The sequence below is a fragment of the Podarcis erhardii genome (assembly GCF_964252035.2).
Source record: "Podarcis erhardii genome assembly, chromosome: 1".
NCBI classification, from domain to species: domain Eukaryota; kingdom Metazoa; phylum Chordata; class Lepidosauria; order Squamata; family Lacertidae; genus Podarcis; species Podarcis erhardii.
Genome location: NC_138497.1, coordinates 135,530,903 through 135,551,514, shown reverse-complemented (window position 1 = coordinate 135,551,514; position 20,612 = coordinate 135,530,903). Strand labels below are relative to the sequence as shown.

Below are 20,612 nucleotides of genomic sequence, written 5' to 3'. Positions count from 1 at the left end.
AAGACTAACTGCAGGGGGAGAAAGGGAAAGAAAAGAGAAATAAACAAAGAATAAGTGAGGTGGAAGGGAGTTTTAAATTGCTGTGATTGGAAGGGAGGCATGGAGGATGCTGGTGGGTAAAAGTTTTCTGAAAGTAGCATGTATGTGTGGATAAATGTGTGTTAATTGGAACTTATTTTGATTTTGGCCTTGCCCACCACTGGCATGAGGCAGTTGCCTGTGAAAGGATTGTGACCTGTGACTTAAAAAATGTTCTCTGCCCATGCTCTAGATTCTGGCAGCAGAGTCTGGCTACAGATCTTGGCAGTGGTTTTGTAAATATATAGGGCTTCCCATTGTTCTGTTCTTATGGAGGCATATTTGTGTAGTATCCTCTTTTTGTTAAAGTGGAGCTTTTGCTTGGGAAAAAGTCTTCCACTTCAGTGTCAGGGGTCTCTGTGGAACAAATGATGGTCTTAGCCATTCTCATCCTCCCTCAGAATCTATACATTTATTTACAATATACCCCATATTTATGTTAACATTGCCAAAGCTCGAAGTTACAGTATTGGCTGTTTGCATTTGCAATTACATGCACATTTCTCTTTGGTGTTTTGTACAATAAGCTTGGTTTCAGATCCTCTTGTCTCATTGGGAGGGGTGGAAAGGCAAAACCTCATCAGGTGAGAACATCACTCTCACTGCTTGAGGATCTGAACTGGCTGCAAGCACTTCCTGTGTCCTGGAGACTCCAGTACAGGAGGAGCCTTTTTGCCAGCACCTTTGAAACCCCAGCAGACCACCTTGCCATCCTTGGACTCCAGTCTGGAAGCCCCAGCCAAACAGTGGTCTTCCCAGCACCATCACTCAGCTGCTCCTGAAGTAAGTTAGAGCCAGGGCTGGCCCAAGACATTTTGTCACCCGAGGTGAACCACAAAATGGCTCCCCCCCCCAATCCACCAGTGAAAATCAAGAACAGAGGGGTAATAAAGATCCTCATAGAGAACAAGGAGGAAGTAAAGATCTACATCAAGAGCGGGGTGGGGGGAATCAAATCAACCTTACCCAATGTTTGAAAATAGTCAAAGACTATTTTGTGTTGGGGGGGGGGCTGTTCTGCATCACGTTGGGTGGGTGCAGAACCCAGGAGACCCCAGAAGGCAGCCCTCACCATTTTCTTGCTATGGGTGGGAGACGAGCAGTGCCTCCTTTTTGCAGAGAGACCTCTGTAGAGGTGGCCTGGGGGTGGGCTGCCAAGGAGGCGGTAGGTCTGCCCCCAAGTAGCAGCCAGCAATGCATTTCTTGGAGGCTGAATCTGCTCCCCCTGTGGATCTTGCTGCCCGAGATTTTGCTCTCTCAGCCTGAGAGTCACATGGAGCTATCCAAGGTGCTGTCTTTGCTGGTCTGTGACTGAAATAAAATTTGATGCTGATACTATGTTTTCTTTGAATTTTGCCTTATCTGACCTCTGTGTTGCCTGACTTTGATTCAACAGAACCTGAATTATTACTTGTTTTCCTTACTAGCACACAAACTCACACCTAACATATCTCCGATGTTTGTGTTACAGCTCCATTTGGCTAAGATAAATGGGTTCTTTTAAAAAGTCCAGCATTCCCTTCCTCTGGGTGAAAACAGGAGCTCCCACATCCCTGGTGTCAGGCTGGCAGCTGGCTAGGAAAGCAAGAGCAGGGAGTGATAGGAGCAAATGTGGAGAAGAGAGATGTAGCTCAGCATGGCTCATGATAAGGCTGGCAATGGCGGTGTCGCTGTCATAACTGCATCCCAAACATGCTCCCCTGGCACCACACAATTAAAAGAAATGTATCAGACTTTGTGAGGAGTAGGAAGGGGAATTATGGGTAAATCTGAGGCTATTGGTGATAAAATCTCACATTATCACTGCTCAGATAATGATGAGTCAGCTCAGAAGCTGAAAGACTCCTGCAGAGCACAGTGTTATATTAGGTGGTGATGAAATTGTGTAAGAAGTTTATTTAATATGAACATTTAAATTAAATAACGTGTCACACAAATACAATCCTATAGAGCAATGATGTTTTCAGTTGAAGAATAAATAGGATTCATTATGTAAAAACAAGAACTATCAAGTCCACACTGATAAATTCCTAGCAGGGTTGGAGAAATATCTTGCTTCCACTGGCCTGATCCTTCTCAGGGTTGACCCTGTGGGCAAGGTGCTTTGAAGTCCTGAAGTTGAGACTTAAAAACACCTTGCAAGAAGCTGGTAAAACAAGTATTCCCCCTTCATTTTAGCATGGATTTCAGTGCAACCCCTTCCTGAATCTCTCAGATGCCCACCAGCTGTACTTGCCCATTGGCTGACATCATTTATGACAATGGCATCTGATGGATGCAAGGATGGGATTAAATACTGCATTGACTCTGTGCCTGTTCCTTAGCTGAGCAGGCTCTAACCACTACTCATTCGCTCACTTCTTTTATTATAATTACAATGGAAAGTTTTTATTGTTTTCAAACATAACAACTGCAAAAGTATTCTCTGTAACAATGCAAGCAATAACAAGAAAATGAAGGATGGCTAAACATTTTGTATAATTCCAGTAGTACCTTTTATAAGCTTTAGCACCTCCCAAAGTAAATGTTTAACTAGAAGCCTTGGCTTTTAGTTAAATGTTTACTTCAAGAGAGCACACAAGGTCAGACTTTGCACTCTAGTATATAAGGGGCTGGTTTGGAGCATACAGCTGATACTTTCTGAGAGAGAAGCAAGCAGACAGACCAAAAAATGGCTCCCATGGCCTGCTCCCAGGCATACGTTTCCATCCTCATGCTGCTTCTATATTCTTTGAGTTTTGTTTCTGGTGGGAAACTCCTGGTGGTACCCATGGATGGAAGCCACTGGCTCAGCATGCAATCTATCCTGAACCAACTCAAGAAGAATGGACACGAGATAGTCGTCGTTGCACCTGAAATCAATATGCACATAAAAGCGTCAGATGATGTTTATACTTTGAAAAGTTATCCAGTGCCCTTCACCCAAGAAGAAATGAATATCTCTATTAAAGAATTTGGAAATGACAATTTTCAAGAGCTTCCTTTTTTGGTCAGGTTTTTTAGAGCAATTGAGAGAATGAAACAGACAAATGCTATGTTCTTAGCTGCTTGCACACATTTACTATACAACCAAGAACTGATGAGCTATATAAAGGAGAGCAAATTTGATGCTCTCTTTACAGATCCTATGATGCCTTGTGGCCAGATAGTTGCTGACTACTTTGGCATCCCTTCTGTCTTTTTCTTACGAGGAATACCATGTGGTTTTGACTTTGAAGCTGCGCAGTGTCCGAGGCCTCCTTCTTATGTCCCAAGAGGTATGACAGGAAACTCAGATCATATGACGTTTGCCCAGCGTGTGAAAAATATGCTGTTCCACCTGGCAGAATACTTCCTCTGCAGTTTTGTCTACTCTCCTTATGCAAGTCTTGCTTCAGAGTTTCTGCAGAGAGATCTGAGTCTCACAGAACTTCTAAGTCATGGATCCATTTGGCTGATGAGAATGGACTTTGTGGCTGAATATCCAAGGCCACTAATGCCAAATATGATTATAATTGGAGGGGTAAACTGTGCCTGGAAGAAGCCGTTATCTCAGGTTGGTAATGCTGCTGCTGCTTATTATTATGATTATTTTATTTTCGTTGTTGTTAAATTTATTATGACAGGATTCTGAATTCTGTAGAATTTCTTTTATGAGTAGAAGCATGATTTTTAGACTTTCTAGTCAATCACCAGTTTGGTGCAACCAGTGCTATTTTTTCTTTTGTGGTACAGTTTGATATTAATTCCAACCACCCCAGCAAAAAAAACAACAACAAAAACAAAACAAAAACTCAATAGAAAACATGCAATGAGTTCACTAAATACCTAATCTATAAATAGTCTATAAAATATATACAAAATATCTATAAGTGGTAAGAACTCTCCTAATAACACCTCATTACTGAACTGAAAATGCTTGCCTGAATGAGATTTCCCCTGGTGCCTAAAGGAGAACAATGGCACCAGGCAGCGCTTCTTGATGAGGCCAACGGCAAGCCCCCTTTCCCCATCCATGCCTGCAGCGTGTGCTGATGCTGTGTCTAGTTTCTGGGCAGCCACAGCTGAGTCAGAACAGCTCATCCCAGCTCATCCACCCAGGTTTCAGGAACATGAGCAAATATCGGTATTCTCATTCTCAATCAAGTCATGAATGGCTCAAAAATTATGTTCCAATTTTCTCCATGAGCCAGATTGCAACAATGATTATCATGAACGATCTCAAGCAACTTTGGCCAAGGAATTTGGGGAAATGGCATAATTCAATTGATGCCGAGCTGAAGTCTTGGAAACACCTATGGCTTAGTTGCCTGGACTGGATTGCAGCAATTAAGACCTCTGGCAATTAAGACCTCTGGCAATTAAGATTCCCATTTTTGTTTCCAACCCTCCCTGTAACTATCTCCTCAAATATCTTTGTTAAATGGCAACTGTTGCTTAATGGATTTATCGCTTGGGGAAGCGTGGTCATGTGACCAGTAAGACCCTCTAACCTTGGATGAAGGAAGGACTGAGAATGCCTGATCTCAAGCACTATCATGAGGCTTTTCATCTAAAGTAGCTAATTAAAATAGCCAAAGAGACCCTATGAATTAATTCCCTCTAGTCCTTCAATATGTGTGCTGCTGTTTCTTAGTATATCTAGACCTATATTAAGGGATGTATCTCATCTTTTTCTGAAGAGAGCATTGATAATGTGGAGGAAGTGTAGAGGTTCTCTGGCCCAGGGCACCTCTCTGCTCTTTCCATATTGGAATCATCCAGCCTTCAGAGAGGAAGAGGTATGAGCAATTCCACTTGTGGAAAGATCGGGGTCTATATAGAGTGTATAGACTGTATGACATCTAGCATGCGCTCAGCATGTGTCTGAAGCCAAGTATACATGGTAAACAGCTGCCCTGGACAAAGAATTGACCTGCGCCTCCATGGACAGCTGTGAGTCCAGAATGACTCCCAGGCTGTGCACCTGGTCCTTCAGGGGCACAGTTACCCCATTCAGGACCAGGGAGTCCTCCACATCTGCCTGCCTCCTGTCCCCCCAAAACAGTGCTTCTGTCTTATCAGGATTCAACCTCAATCTGTTAGCCGCCATCCAGCCTCCAACCGCCTCCAGGCACTCACATAGGACCTTCACAGCTTTCACTGGTTCTGATTTGAAAGAGAGGTAGAGCTGGGTATCATCCGCATATTGATGAACACCCAGCCCAAACCCCCTGATGATCTCTCCCAGTGGCTGCATATAGTTGTTGAAAAGCATGGAGGAGAGGACAGAACCGTGAGGCACCCCACAAGTGAGAGCCCAGGGGTCTGAACACTCACCCCCCAACACCACTTTCTGAACACGGCCCAGGAGAAAGGAGTGGAACCACTGTATAACAGTGCCCCCAGCTCCCAGCCCTCTAGACGGTCCAGAAGAATGTTATGGTTGATGGTATCAAAAGCCGCGGAGAGATCCAGCAGAACTAGGAAACAGCTCTCACCTTTGTCCCTAGCCCGCCGGAGATCGTTGGCCAGCGCGACCAAGGCAGTTTCAGTCCCATGATGAGGTCTGAATCCTGACTGGAAGGGATCCAAATGGTCTGCTTCTTCCAGGCGTGCCTGGAGTTGTTCAGCAACCACTCGCTCAATCACCTTGCCCAAGAATGGAAGATTTGAGAATGGGCGATAGTTGGCCATATTGGCCGGGTCTAGAGTTGTTTTTTTAAGAAGCAGTTTGATAACCGCCTCTTTTAGTGGGTCTGGGAAGGCTCCCTCACAGAGAGAAGCATTCACCACCCCGCAAAGCCCATCGCCCAGGATGGACAAGGATCAAGGTGGTTGGTTTCACTCGTCCAAGCAGCCTGTCCACATCCTCAGAGGTAACAGATTGAAATTGATCCCGTGCAACTTGACTAGACAGGACTCTAGCACTCTCCTGCCCTGGCCCTGCTCCCATGGTGGAGTCTACCTCTTCCTGAATCTGAGTGACTTTATATAAATCCGGTAATGGGCACCAGGTGATTACCGTACATTCCCTTTCTGATCAAATGTGTACATGGGCTCGGGTGAATGTAATGTGCTCTGTGGGAAGCTATCCTTGAAGATGGTTTGAAAATTAGCGCTACAGTATGTGGAGGCCATGGTGCTGACGCTGGGCACTTGGCCACACAAAAGCTTTGGAGCTCCCAACCTGCAATGCATGTCACTAAAACTAAAGCATTAAAAGAACAAAAAACCTTACAGCATTCAATTATATTGTCAAGTAGCACCTTAAAGGTAAAGGTACCCCTGTCCGTACGGGCCAGTCTTGCCAGACTCTAGGGTTGCGCGCCCATCTCGCTTAAGAGGCCGGGGGCCAGCGCTGTCCAAAGACACTTCCGGGTCACGTGGCCAGCGTGACAAGCTGCATCTGGCGAGCCAGTGCAGCACACGGAAACGCCATTTACCTTCCCGCTAGTAAGCAGTCCCTATTTATCTACTTGCACCCGGGGGTGCTTTTGAACTGCTAGGTTGGCAGGCGCTGGGACCGAGCAACAAGAGCGCACCCCGCCGCGGGGATTCGAACGACTGACCATGCGATCGGCAAGTCTTAGGCGCTGAGGTTTTACCCACAGCTCCACCCGCGTCCCTCCCAAGTAGCACCTTAGAGACCAACTAAGTTTGTTCTTGGTATAAGCTTTTGTGTGCATGCACACTTCTTCAGATATACACGACTACCTACCAGAATCCATTATATTTGTTTCTCAAAAAAACCAAGCAAGCCAGATAGAAAAGCTTAAACTCTTGATTCTGCAAGGAAGCAATTTGATGGGGAGACCAGTCCTCTCTCTGTTTTTGTTGTTTATTTTAACAGCAACAGAAAAAGGAGCATGTGCTCCACTAAGTCTAAACTGTAGGTAAAAAAGAAGATGAAATAAATACCAAATCAAGCTAATAGCTAATGGGCAAAACAGAAGCTTGCAACTTTTGCAATGGCATCTATATTTTTAGAATAAAAATAATACAAAGGACTTGTGCAAAAACAGTCTTGTAGATGACCTCTGTGTTAAAAACATTATTTAAGGGTTGTACATATATATTGCAGTTACAGTCCCCCAAGATCTTTTGGGCATGCCTTCAGTGAGCATCAGTCAGTGGCAATAGACAAGGGGTAGGCAACGTAAGGCCCGTGGGCTGGATGAGGCCCAATCGCCTTCTCAATCCGGCCCGCGGACAGTCCGAGAATCAACATGTTTTTACATGAGTAGAATGTGTGCTTTTATTTAAAATGCATCTCTGGGTTATTTGTGGGGCATAGGAATTCGTTCATTATTTTATTTGTTCATTATAGTCCTGCACACCACATGGTCTGTGAGGGATGGTGGACCGGCCCACGGCTGAAAATAGTTACTGACCCCTGCAATAGATGAATTAAGATCATTTGAGTTGAGTTGTTGCTAGATTGTATTTAGGTGAGCAGCGCACAGAAGGTGTGTGGTGATAAAAAGCACCACCTAGACATCACCATGTACATGACGAAAAATTTAGGAACGAGAAATTTAATAAACTTTAAAGAAAAAAAGAACAAAATATTCATCTTGCTGGAATGTAGTAACCTCTAACATCTTCAACAAGTAGTTATGAACTTTTATGACCTCCGCTTGTTACAAAACCAAAGTGTTTAACTGTGATGAATCATCTTCTATAACTGTAGTAACTTAAGATTTCATTAATGTAAATAACTCAACTGGAATTCTTATGATTAGATAATGGTCTAATGCTGGTGGCTACAGGTTCAGCAGAGTCAACACGTTAAACATTTACTTGATGAGTTCAGGGCCACTGGCAGAGGAACGGGAGTGCAGAGGGAGCAGACTGCCCCCTGGACACGCGCCGTACATCCCCACGTGTGCGCCAGGTGCCACGCCCCCCAGGTGGCGCGCCACACCCCCAGAACATGTGCCACGCCCCTGCGGGCGGTGCACCATGCCCTCGCGGGCGGCATACCACACCCCCGGGATGCGCGCCATGCCCCTGGAGGCAACGTGTCATGCCCCCAGGGCACACACCATGCCCCTGCCTACTTAGGTGAATTTTACTGTGCAGTAGGTGAGAATGTTTTAAATAATTCTCACTTCTGGAAAAGGTTGTTCAAGTATTTAAAAACATATCTCAGATTATTTCCATGTTTGCTTCTACTTGTATGACAGAGAGCTAGCAGAGCAACTTTGATGCCATATCTTAGGATCCCATGCTCCTTGGGCTGAATATCTTTCCTTGACTATAATCTACTTCTTGCATAGACTTCCATATGGTTTGAATTCTGAAGCAGCCCAGAATCCAAGCCCCCTGCCTTATATCTCAGGAACTTACACAGCTTATTCTTTTTTATTTATTTTATTTTTAAAAAATATTTTTATTGGTTTTTAACATACAAAATTAAAACATACCACACAATTTATCACAAATACATTCTTATTGGACTTCCATCAGCACCTCTGATAATCCTCTGTCTTAATCACTTCTTATGCATTTCCTAACTTACTATTGTCTTTACATCTCTTAACATATCACATCTCCTTCTCCATTTTTGCAATATTTCTAATATTATTCCTCACAGAACTTCCTGCAAACCTACAAACGTCATCTGGTTGTCACAAATACTTTTCAAATAATCCGTAAATTTACTCCAGTCCTTGATAAACTTCTTGTGCTGGCCCCGGGGGGAAGGTACCGTGATCGTAGTCAGAGTTCACAAGATGAGAGGCGAGGTCCGAAACTGGGAGCCGGGCGGGAACAGGAACGCTGGAAGGTCAGAAGCAGCAGGCCGGGCAGGGAACAGGAACGCTGGAAGGTCAGGAGCAGGAGGCCGGGCAGGGAACAGGAACACTGGAAGATCTGAAGCCAACAACGACGTTGCTCCCGCAACCTGGGACCGGGCTGACTGACCTTTATCTTCTTCTAAGGCCAGGGGCGGTCCCGGTCCCCAGGAGCCCCACCTCCTCTGGCCTTAAGGCGAGCACTCCTCCTGGGAGCAACCAGTTCCCTTCGCCTCTCTGCCCTAAGCCTCTGTAGTTCAGGAGAGGCCGAAGGGTTACTGGGCCCCGGAGGAGGCTCACCTGTAGCCACTGAGTCCTCAAGCACCTCTGGGGCCAGAAGGGTTTCACCTGGTGCCTGCTCCTGAGGATCTGACACAGGTGCAGGCTCCTCAGAATCTAGGCCTTGCCCCAGTTCAGCCGGCCCTGGAGGCGGGGACTCCTGTGCAGGCTGGGATTCCTCTGGTTCAGCCTCTGAATCGGAATCCCAGGCTATCACACTTCTGGTCCCGCCGGTTTCGGATCCTTCCCGTTAGTTTATCAAGGAACTTATACAGCTTATTCAGATCATATGACATTTACTGAGCATGTAACAAACATTTTAATGGACTTCTGGGTTAGCGCCTCCGGCAATGGCGGAGCTCCTCCGATCAGGAGGAACTTGCTCCGTGGAAAGCAGGGTCTGAACCGCCACGGCGAAGGCGGAGACCCTTGGAAATCACAGGTGGAAGAAGCCTGTGAACTTGGGATTCGGCTGGCACCTTTTGCGCCCCCCTACTCACAGGGAGACCTGGTATCGGGAATCCGGAGCGACGTGGGGTGAGCGGCGTGGTGCTTTGAATCGACCGCTTCTTTCACGGAGTGAAGCCGCATTGCTGCTGTCAGAGAGCGCTGACTTTTTCCTGTGGACAATTGGATTTTAAACAACAACCCGTGAGTAGAACGGAAAATTGGATTTCTAAATACCTTAATTCGGCATCGAACGGGGAAGGCTCAAGACAGGAAGTCCGCCTCCCCTTTTTGTAAATAGACTGAAGCAAAGTAGTCGTAAGCTAAGGTTTTGGAAAGCTCCATGTAAAGGATCAAACTTCCATTGATTGAAACTATTAAACCCCCCTTGGAAGCAGGGGAAGAGGGGGAAAATTTTGACCAAGCGTGCCTGCAGGAGAGAGTGAAAAACTAAATTACCACGTCTCTGAACCTGGGAACGGGCTGCAAAAAGAAAAAAAAGAGGAAAAAGTCCATTGACGGTGAACAGTACATATTTGACAACTAGCTATAAGAGAAAGATACTGTTTCCATTGTCCGCTTCTGCGTTTTAAAAGAAGAAAAAGTAACTGAAAATTGATACTATTTTTCATCTTTGGAATTGTGTTGGAAAGGACTGAGTCTTTGAAACTGTTACAAGAGTGGAGCTGAGGAATCCAGCTGTAAGATAAGGACTGTGAGAAACCAGAGTTTGACCTTGAACATCCCAAGAATGTCGGTTAGGGAAGATTTAGTGTCTGCATTTTATAAGACAAACTATTTGTTGGAAAAGCTTCATAAACAGATAGATGCTATGGCTACTAAAATTGACATCTTGGGATCAAAAGTGGGTATCAACACAGAAGTTGTCCAGGATCCGGCACAGGAATCTATCATGACTGAACAAATCGTTGAAAAGGAGAAGGAGAAAGTTGCTGTGGTTGAACCTAAAGTAATACAAGGGGGAGCCTTAACCTTACAGATGCAAATTGAGGATTACAAGTTGAGGCCTTTGAAACTAGAAAAAGCCAGATCTTGAAGATTGGAGCCTGGCCTGGTCTGGTCTGGAAAAGGAAAGTTGGAGAGATTCCCCAATGCAGGGATCAACTGACTTCTGGGATATGGATTTGGGTCAGGAGGAGATTGGAGCTTTTGGGGCCTTTGGATTTGGAGGAACTATGAAACAAGATTTGGAATGCTTTATGGATCCTAGCTTTAACTATGGAAATCTGGCTGTCCTGTTAAGAAGGAATAAAGGCATTGTTGGGATGGAGCTCCCCCGAGATCTGCTTTTTAGCACTAAAGACTATGAAGAAGATCGGCAGAAGGGACATGAAGAAGAGTTAAGAGCCTCAGATATAAGATCTCCAGGTTGATGGACTGTCTGGAGTTGACAGAAGGGACAGCAGAGGCCGAGACCAGGGAGAGGAGACGGTGGAAGAAGATTGGGAATTTAAAGTTTATATTTGGAAATTTTGTAAAAATTTAATGAGGGAGAGAAAAATCGTGGAATGAAATTTTTATGACCCTAGTGGAAATGTTCTAAGAGATTAAGTTCAAATAGATATATTAGTTTTAATGATAAATAAGATTTAAAAATGTAAAAACGGATTGTTAATTCGTGAAAGAAGAGAATGTAAAATTACAGTACATTAAGATAGATTATAAGGACAAAATAAAGAGGGAAAGGATTTGCTGAAATATCTAACTGAATTAGAATACAAAAAAAGGAGGTGGGAGGAGGTCAAGGAAACAAGCAAATGAAAGATAAATTATGTGAAGGTTTGATGTGTTTTTTGCTTTTGTTTTTAGTTTTTTCTTAATTTTTATTTTTTTATTTTTATTGTATTCTTTTTTTATTGTGATACATTGTTTTGTTTTCTGTTTAATTTGGTGTTTTTCTGTTTCATGTGTAACCTTTAAAACCTCAATATATATTATTTTTTTAAAAAAACAAACATTTTAATGATGGTTTTAAATTCTTTATTTTGCACTTTATTTTTTTTGTAAATATGTGTATCTTGCTTCTGAATCTCTGCAGAGGAAGATTACAATCTTGGATTCTTTTAAAGGTAAAACATCCCTTTGGTTGCTGAGGTATGAATTTGCATTTGATTACCTCAGACATGGTTTTAATTGGAGAGATAAACTCTGAACAGAGAAGGCATTATCCAAGGTTTGAAACACTTTCTCATGAAATTACTATATATCTTCAATTTTACAGGACCTCCGTCACCTGCATTATGCTATGATCTGTGCCTTGACTAGTGTTATTAAGGATCCTTGACTAGTGTTGACAAACTGATTTGCTTTTGTTTCTACTCCACTGATTCCAAACATTTTTGTCTGGAGCTAAGCACTATTTTCATGTAAAAAAAGGATAGGGGGTGATACCCAGTGCTGAAGCTTCACCAGTGCAATTGACTTTGTGCAGGCAGTGGAACTCTGTCCTTTCCTATTCCCTTCCAGCCCACCCCCACCCCAAAAAAACCCCTCAAAATCAACTCCAGGTGGTTGGAAGTCCCTCCGTTGCATATTCTGGAGATGGATGTGGGAAGCAGAGGAAAGAGGAGTCCCATTGCACTCATTGCACGAAGCAAACAGAGGGAGAATTGAATACATCTCAATATATATTTAAAATAAAAATATTAAAATGAATGTCTGTTACCATATGCTACACTGGCTTGCTGCCATCTGACTAAGAATTTTTTTTTTTTTAAGTAACAAGAGAGGATGATGCCGCAGTCGGCACTGGCTACTCCTGGTGCTGATGCTAGGCCTATTTGCTGCCGCCTCTGCAGTCTGCCTCGCTCTGGGTGGTCATGGGGGTAGGCTGTATAATACCTTTAATTTCTGCCTTTCCTCTCTATGAGGAAACTCACAATAATGAGTTGCTAGCTGTAATGCTTGATATCAGAAATAAGATATTCCGGCTCCACTTGTCCTCTCTTTTACATAGAAATATGTACAAGAGATTATGTTTTCTTTAATATTGTTACTGGCCACCCCAATTCCTGCTGAGCCGTGCACAGGATTCCAGAGGTCTTGGCCGTAAACCAGGGTCTGTGCTCCTTTGGGGAATTAAAGACGCACTGTCGTAGCTTTAAGAAATATGGTTTATTCACCTATTTACACCTTCAGTCTGCCTGGAGGGAGTCCAGATCTTATAGTATGGTCATGTCCAAAGAGGCTTGTTCCCCACAGCAGCACAGCCCTGGAGTCCAAGGCCTCTCTCCCAGCCTCCCTTCAGCCAACCTGCCCAAATGGTTCTGTCCTTTGTTCTCAGCTATTCCAAGCCTTGTGCCAAAGGCCCCAAACTCTTCTGTGACATCACACCCAGCATAGGCACCAACTTCTAGGGGCCAAGGCAGTTTCAGCCCCCTAAATATTTTTATTTTTTTTTGAGGGGCAGCCACCCTCAATATTCAGATGATGTTGCACATGGGACATCAGCACATTGCACAATGTTGCATTGCCCCCCAATCCTCTGCAGAGGCTGGCTCCTTTGACATCCAGTTACCCTGTCAACCTTCCAACCCCATCTCCCCATATCTGTTTACACCTCAGGGCAGAGGAACGGACTCTTGCCTTGCCAATGGCCCTGTGTTGTTTTTAATGGCCCTACATTGCCAGGTTATTTTGCATAAGCTAGCCCAGAAATACTTCTGCAGCTTGTATTTAGCCTTCATATCCCAAATAATCAGAATTCTACCATTTATTAATTTATCGGGTTTAGGGAGGTCCCCTTTCTAGCAACAATAAAGTTGATGCTCCATAGGAAGCTCACAAAAAAAGAGTACAATATATGACATTATGGTAACTATACTGCCTGACCTCCGCGAACTACAGGATAAAACTACAAACTTATGCTGAATCATCTGCAGGCAAATATTGCTACTGATATTGTTTCGTTAATGTACAACATAAACTCATTTGGCCCTATTCTTATCTATTTAGTAAGTTTGAATGTAGCCCCGGTCATAAGATCAGTGGAGGACATTTATTAAACATTTACCTGATGCTTGGAATCAGTGATGCTGTGGGCTACACCATTATTATACTCAGCACCATCTGATTTTGTGCATTAGGCATACAGTATATCAAAGTCAGGGCTTCTTGTTACCATGACAGGAACGATGAATTCAAGGTCTCAACAAGCCACTGGCCTTGCCTTTCTGTTCTGTGTTGCTTGTTCTAGTTAACATTTTAAAATCTGAGGGTTACAGAAGCACACCACATAATTGTGCTAAATCATCTTTTACAACTCTTGCTGCTGAAGAGTTTTCTTTTTTGTTGTTGTTAAAGTACGACATGAACTTGGTTGGCCCTGTTCTTATCTGTTCAATATTATTTCATGCACAGCCTTTGGTCCTGATAAAAGTAGCATCAGTGGAGGGCACACATTAAACATTTACTTGATGCTTAGTATGAGTGAGTCCATTGGCTGCACCAACGTTATACTTGCAACATCTGCTTTCATATAATACGCACAAAGCGTGTAAGGAAGTCAGGACTCCTTGATACCACGATGGCAAGGCTGAATTCAAGGTCTCAACTGGTTGCTGGACTTGCCTTTTGGTTCTCTTTGTGGCATTGTGCCGAAAGTGGGAAGCTGTTGGTGTTGCCTCTAGATGGAAGTCACTGGCTGAGCATGCAAGTGGTAGTTGAGATGCTTGCGCAAAAAGGACATGAGGTTGTGGTTGTGATGCCAGAAAACACTTTGGTCATGCAAACATCTTCTGAGCATTTCACCGTAAGAACACATTCCGTGCCTTACACCCAGGAGCAGTTGGACGAATTTTACAGGGCAATAGGTGAGAATATTTTTAATAATCCTCACCTCCTGGAGAAGGTTGTTCAAATCTATAGAAATTTATCTCATAGTGTTTCCATGTTTGTTTCTGCTTGTCACCATCTTTTATACGACAGAGAACTCATCCAATTCCTCCAGCAGAGCAACTTTGATGCTGTGTTTTCTGATCCTGTGCTGCCTTGCGCATCAATCCTTGCTGAATATCTTTCCTTGCCTAGAGTCTACTTCTTGCGTGGACTTCCATGTCGTTTGGACTTCCAAGCTGCTCAGTGTCCAAGCCCCATTTCTTACATCCCAGAGGGTTTTACAACTTACTCGGATCATATGACATTTACTGAGCGTGTGAAGAATGTTTTAATGACTCAGTTCAATTCTTTAGTTTGCTACTTATTTTATGAAAAATATGAACAGCTTGCTACTCAGTTTCTGCAGAGGAAGATTACAGCCTTGGAACTTTTTAGTAAAACATCCCTTTGGTTGCTGAGGTATGACTTTGCATTTGAGTACCCCAAACCTGTGATGCCCAACATGGTCTTTATTGGAGGGATTAATTGTGCCCTGAAGAAGCCATTATCCAAGGTTTGTAACACTTTATCATGACATTTGTAGTTATTTTATTAGTGTTATGCCCTCTGTCTTTCTGTATGTCCACTATAGCAATTTATTGTAGCTCAGTGGTACAGCTTTCCATCAGAAGATTCCGGGTCCCCTGGAGCATCTCCAGGTAGGGCAGGATTAGACCCCTTTCTAAAGCCCAGGAAAGCAGCTTCCAATCCATGCAGAATATACTGAACTACACAGAACTGAGGTCTGACTCAGTAAATCAAGATTCCTATGCAGTTCTTTTTTTCTAGACAAAACAGTGCTGGGTGGGGGCGAGTCGCACAGAGGGTGAAGATTGCCCTCTGCGCCCTCTATGCTTCACCTCCAGGCGAACACTTGTGGGACACGCAGAGGGGGGCATGACGTGACATCACAAAACACTGGGCCCCCTCCATGTGGGAGGCAAGGTGGCGCTCCTGAAGCCAGGGAGCAGGAGCTCTAGGATGTGGAATCAGTGGAGGATTCAATATCCCTTTTGAATACAAAAGGCAAATGTTGCAGGAAACCCACAGAATTGGGCAGAAGTCTCAGGAAGACATGCATTAAAGATTTATTTGAACTCATCAACCAAATATTTTGCTTCAGGACAATTGCTTATAGGTGGATATTTTTGATGGGGAGGATTGCTTCCTTCTCACATAACTATTCACAAACTTGAACTACAGACCTGAATGCAGAGGGGACTGGTTTAAATCAAAGCAATTTTTTAAAAAATCACAGAAAGGACCAGCTTAAACAATTACATCAAATTGACAATCTGAAAATCCAACTTTTTCCAACAAACATGTCTACTAACTGGTTGCTATAACTTTTGAAATTAGTGATAATGTAGTTACCTGGTTCAGAATACGAATAACAAACTTAGTTGGTCTCTGAGGTGCTACTGGAAGGAATTTTTTTATTTTGCAGTATGTGTTGTGTTGTGGGGGGGGGAGTGCCCTCCCAGCAGTGGCCGTGCTGCTGCTCAGCGGAATGGAGATGGAACAGGGAGGGGCAGCAGCAAAGTGACAGAGCTCTTGATTTGTGGTGGTTGCAAAGGGGGGTGGGGACAGATGACTAAACTGGGGGGGGGGCAGATAAATACCAGCTCAAGCCAATTTCTGATGGGCAAAATAGAGGCTTGTGGGGTGTTTTTCTTTTCTTTTTGCAGAGACATGGTGTATATTTTTAAACAGAATTAACACTGGCTTCCTGTGCCAGAGCAGGCCTGCACAAGACCTCCGTGCTCTTGTTGTTGTTGTTGAATATTGTTACAGTAGTTACAGCCTTCAGATGTGTTTTTGTTGTGCCTTCAGTGTGCAGCAGCATTTTGGTCACTGGAAATGAAATGGCTAGTTTGTATTCAGCTGAGCAGCATATACAGGTAAAGGGTATGAAAATAAAAGCCCCTCCTACCCAGAGGGGTACATGACAAACTACCTTCCCCAAAAAATAAAGTGCACCAAAGACTCAGCTACACAGCTGCAAATAAAATGTTTACGTGTGTTTTAAGTGTAATATACAATGTGACACTAGATGGCAATAGTGAGCCTTATGGAAAATTCAACGTATTTTTTAAAAACACTTTTCAAAAAGCATTTTCAGAACAGTTTTTATATGTGTGCAGATTCCATCAAAGAAGCTTCCCTGTCAGCAGTGACTACATTTTTGTACTGGGCCATTTTTCCTCAGTGGATTATCCATGGATTGGGAAAATCTGGATTAAATGTGTAGGAATTTGGGGCTGCCATTTTGTTAAGGATGATGTGTACACATTGAAAAACCTTGCTCACATAACTAAGAGCAAATGCACAGTAAACGGACATGGGGAGAAGCCCTTTATTTGTCTGGACATGTTCCAACTTGATTGGTAGATCATCATTGCTTATTCTAGTTAACATTTTAAAATCTGAGGGTTACAGAAGCACACCACATAATTGTGCTAAATCATCTTCTACAACTCTTGTGGCTGAATAGTTTTCTTTTTTGTTGTTGTTAACGTACGACATGAACTTGGCCCTGTTCTTATCTGTTCAATATTATTTCATGCACAGCCTTTGGTCCTGATAAAAGTAGTGTCAGTGGAGGGCTCACATTAAACATTTACTTGATGCTTAGTATGAGTGAGTCCATTGGTTGCACCAACGTTATACTTGCAACATCTGCTTTCATATAATACGCACAGAGCATGTAAGGAAGTCAGGACTTCTTGATACCACGATGGCAAGGCTGAATTCAAGGTCTCAACTGGTTGCTGGACTTGCCTTTTGGTTCTCTTTGTGGCATTGTGCCAAAAGTGGGAAGCTGTTGGTGTTGCCTCAAGATGGAAGTCACTGGCTGAGCATGCAAGTGGTAGTTGAGATGCTTGCGCAAAAAGGACATGAGGTTGTGGTTGTGATGCCAGAAAACACTTTGGTCATGCAAACATCTTCTGAGCATTTCACCGTAAGAACACATTCCGTGCCTTACACCCAGGAGAAGCTGAATGAACTTCTGAGTTCGATGACTGAGCATGCTCTTAAGAATCTGAATTTCCTAGAGAACATGGTACAGTTGTATATAAACATATCTCAAGTTACTACCATGTTTGTTTCTGCTTGTCACCATCTTTTATACGACAGAGAACTCATCCCATTCCTCCAGCAGAGCAACTTTGATGCTGTGTTTTCTGATCCTGTGCTGCCTTGCGCTCCAATCCTTGCTGAATATCTTTCCTTGCCTACAGTCTACTTCTTGCGTGGACTTCCATGTCGTTTGGACTTCCAAGCTGCTCAGTGTCCAAGCCCCATTTCTTACATCCCAGAGGGTTTTACAACTTACTCGGATCATATGACATTTACTGAGCGTGTGAAGAATGTTTTAATGTCGATGTTAGCTTCTTTATATTGTTACTCATATTATGGAAAATACGAACATCTGGCAACTGAATTTCTGCAAAGGAAAATTTCACTCTTAGAACTTTTTGGTAAAACATCTATTTGGCTAATTAGACAAGACTTTGCATTTGATTACCCCAGACCGGTGATGCCCAACATGGTCTTCAGTGGAGGGATTAACTGTGGCCAGAAGAAGCCATTATCCAAGGTTTGCAATTCTTTATGGTGAAATTGTTGTTTATTTGCCGCCTTTCGTGACCTTCTGGCACTTGCCTTGTCCTTCATGAATGATATTTCCTATTGTGCATCTACTTAAGTGTTAGCACATAGACATCCTAGTTGCTCCATTGATGGAACAAAGCCTCTTTTTTTTTCATTACCACCAACTCTTTAGTGCAAATGAAGTGGTAGATTCCAGCAATAATAATTTTAGAGAAGAGCTAAGGCACTTTCCGGTTCGTTCATGCACCAAAAACTCTGTTGTTCCAATTAATTGTTCAGAACTGAAAAGCCTGTTACCTTTACTGCTTTCTTGAGTGTCCATGTTGCTTCAGACCTGCAGGGGAAGGGAATTGCGCCTGAAAGGCCCAAGAAAGAAACTGGTTAGGCTGGTACTTTTATGGCTGAGCTCTACCCCCTAACCGCCACGGACTGAGTCGGAGACATGTTCCCCACCTGGGAAATGTTCTGCCCTGAGCTATGGTACTGTCCTTTGCTGTACTGATCACCTACCTATCTGCTGAAAATGCCATTCAGCAAGCTGAGGGTTCATGAAATCTGCTGTGAGAAAAACAGAAAGTGAGTTTGGATAGGAGAAACAGTCCCCCACATAGCTAGAAGGAGTTTTGAGCTGTTGCTTAGATGCAAAGGTAGAAGCAGAAATGCTAGCCTAGCATTGCTTACAGTGATGCAGGTATTTTCTTTCTTTCTTTCTTTCTTTCTTTCTTTCTTTCTTTCTTTCTTTCTTTCTTTCCCCCTGCGTAAACTGTGGGCTTACTGTATGCAACTGAGCAGATAGTGAGGAAGGTCATCCAATCTGCAAGAGGAGAAACATATGTATGGTATCTTTGCTAATCTACCTTCAAGAACCGTAGTCACCATTATTTGAAACCCAAGAATTGTTCAGGTGAGCAGCAAAATGTAGGGGATGCAGTGATAAGGAAACCACCCATGTGTGGCACACACACCCACACCCACCCACCCCAAGTCACTAAGGAGCTTCCACACCGTCAGCAACTGTGGTTTTGTACTTGGTCATTTTTACTTATCCAATTATTTAGGAAGTGGGAAATCTAGATTAAATGGAAATTGGGGGGATGGTGCTGGCTTTTTGCTCAGAATGATGTCAAATGGAGATTGCGAAAAACTCTACTAATACACATGACTAACAGAAAATTGACAGTAAACTCCTGTGTGGAGCAGTCCATTGTTTGAGTATTTGTGAAGCTTCCCAAGCTTCCCAAGTGATCTCTGGATTGTACTGCTTATTCTTAATATTTTTTTAGTTTGAGTACAGTGGTACCTCGGGTTAAGTATTTAATTCATTCCAGAGGTCCATTCTTAACCTGAAACTGTTCTTAACCTGAAGCACCACTTTAGCTAATGGGGCCTCCTGCTGCCGCTGCACCGCCGGAGCACAATTTCTGTTCTCATCCTGAAGCAAAGTTCTTAACCTGAAGCACTATTTCTGGGTTAGCGGAGTCTGTAACCTGAAGCGTATGTAACCTGAAGCGTGTGTAACCCGAGGTACCACTGTACTGTATTTGATTTTTAAAAATAATAGTTTTATTTGCTGGCTAAAGGGTTTTGGGGGTTTATTTTGTTTTATTTTATTTATTCAATGTGTATACCACCCTTCTTCTGAAGACTTCATGGGGGTTCACAGCATAAAAATACAGAACAATACCACAAAATACATAACAAGACAAGAACAAAACCCAAACAAACCAATAACCCTGATTCCACAAAAGGACGTAGACTGTTAATTAGCCAAAGTCCTCATTGATAAAGAATGTTTTTGCCTGGCCCCTAAAAATGTATAATGAAGACACCAGATGACATTCCACAAACAGGGAACCACTACAGAAAAGACCCATTCTCATGCTGCCACCCTCCTGGTCTCTTGTGGAGGAGGCACACGAAGAAGGGCCTCAGAGGATGGTTGCAGGATCTGAGTCGGTTCATACTGAGATAGACAGTCCTTGAGGTACTGTGGTCCTGAGCCACTTAACCATTTAAAACATTAACTCAGTTGACATTGCTCTTATAATTGGATATACAGTAGTACCTCAGGTTACATACGCTTCAGGTTACATATGCTTCAGGTTACAGACTCCACTAACCCAGAAATAGTGCTTCAATAGAGGCCTCATTAGCTAAAGTGGTGCTTCAGGTTAAGAACAGTTTCAGGTTAAGAACGCACCTCTGGAACAAATTAAGTACTTAACCCGAGGTACCACTGTATGGGCTATTTGTCCTGACAAGAGGTTCAGCAGAGGCAACAAATTAAAGATTTACTTGATGCTTAGAATCTTGATGCGTTGTGCTGGAAGTGGGAAGCTGTTTGTGAAGCTACAGGATGGAAGTCACTGGCTGAGTACAGAAGTGGTAGTAGAGACACTTATGCAACAGGCTAGCCTGCAGACTCCTTATCACCCAATCCAGGTTGGTTTGCAGAACCGACCTTTGACCAAGATTTAAACATTCCACACTGCCTTAATAAATGTGTCACAGAAAATAAATATTTGCAGAAGAAGATAGGGC

The 20,612-nt window shown here is 43.3% G+C and overlaps 1 protein-coding gene across 4 annotated transcripts in view; it reads left to right on the top strand.

The window, feature by feature from the left end:
- The window catches only part of LOC309353038 (UDP-glucuronosyltransferase 1A6-like), a gene marked incomplete at its 3' end in the record, with an annotated part of 33,445 nt that overhangs the window by 3,191 nt on the left and 9,642 nt on the right, over positions 1-20,612 (top strand). The window contains exon 1 of one of the 4 annotated variants that reach the window (XM_081881983.1): positions 2,735-3,613. The exons of 1 other annotated variant lie outside the window; for it this stretch is intronic. In XM_081881983.1, the coding sequence (XP_081738109.1) occupies positions 2,750-3,613 (864 nt within the window). In that variant the 5' untranslated portion in view covers positions 2,735-2,749. Of the gene's footprint in view, positions 1-2,734; positions 3,614-14,091; positions 14,971-17,157; positions 18,058-20,612 lie in introns of those variants that run through there. 2 more of the 4 variants (XM_081881985.1, XM_081881984.1) reach the window with 2 other exon arrangements.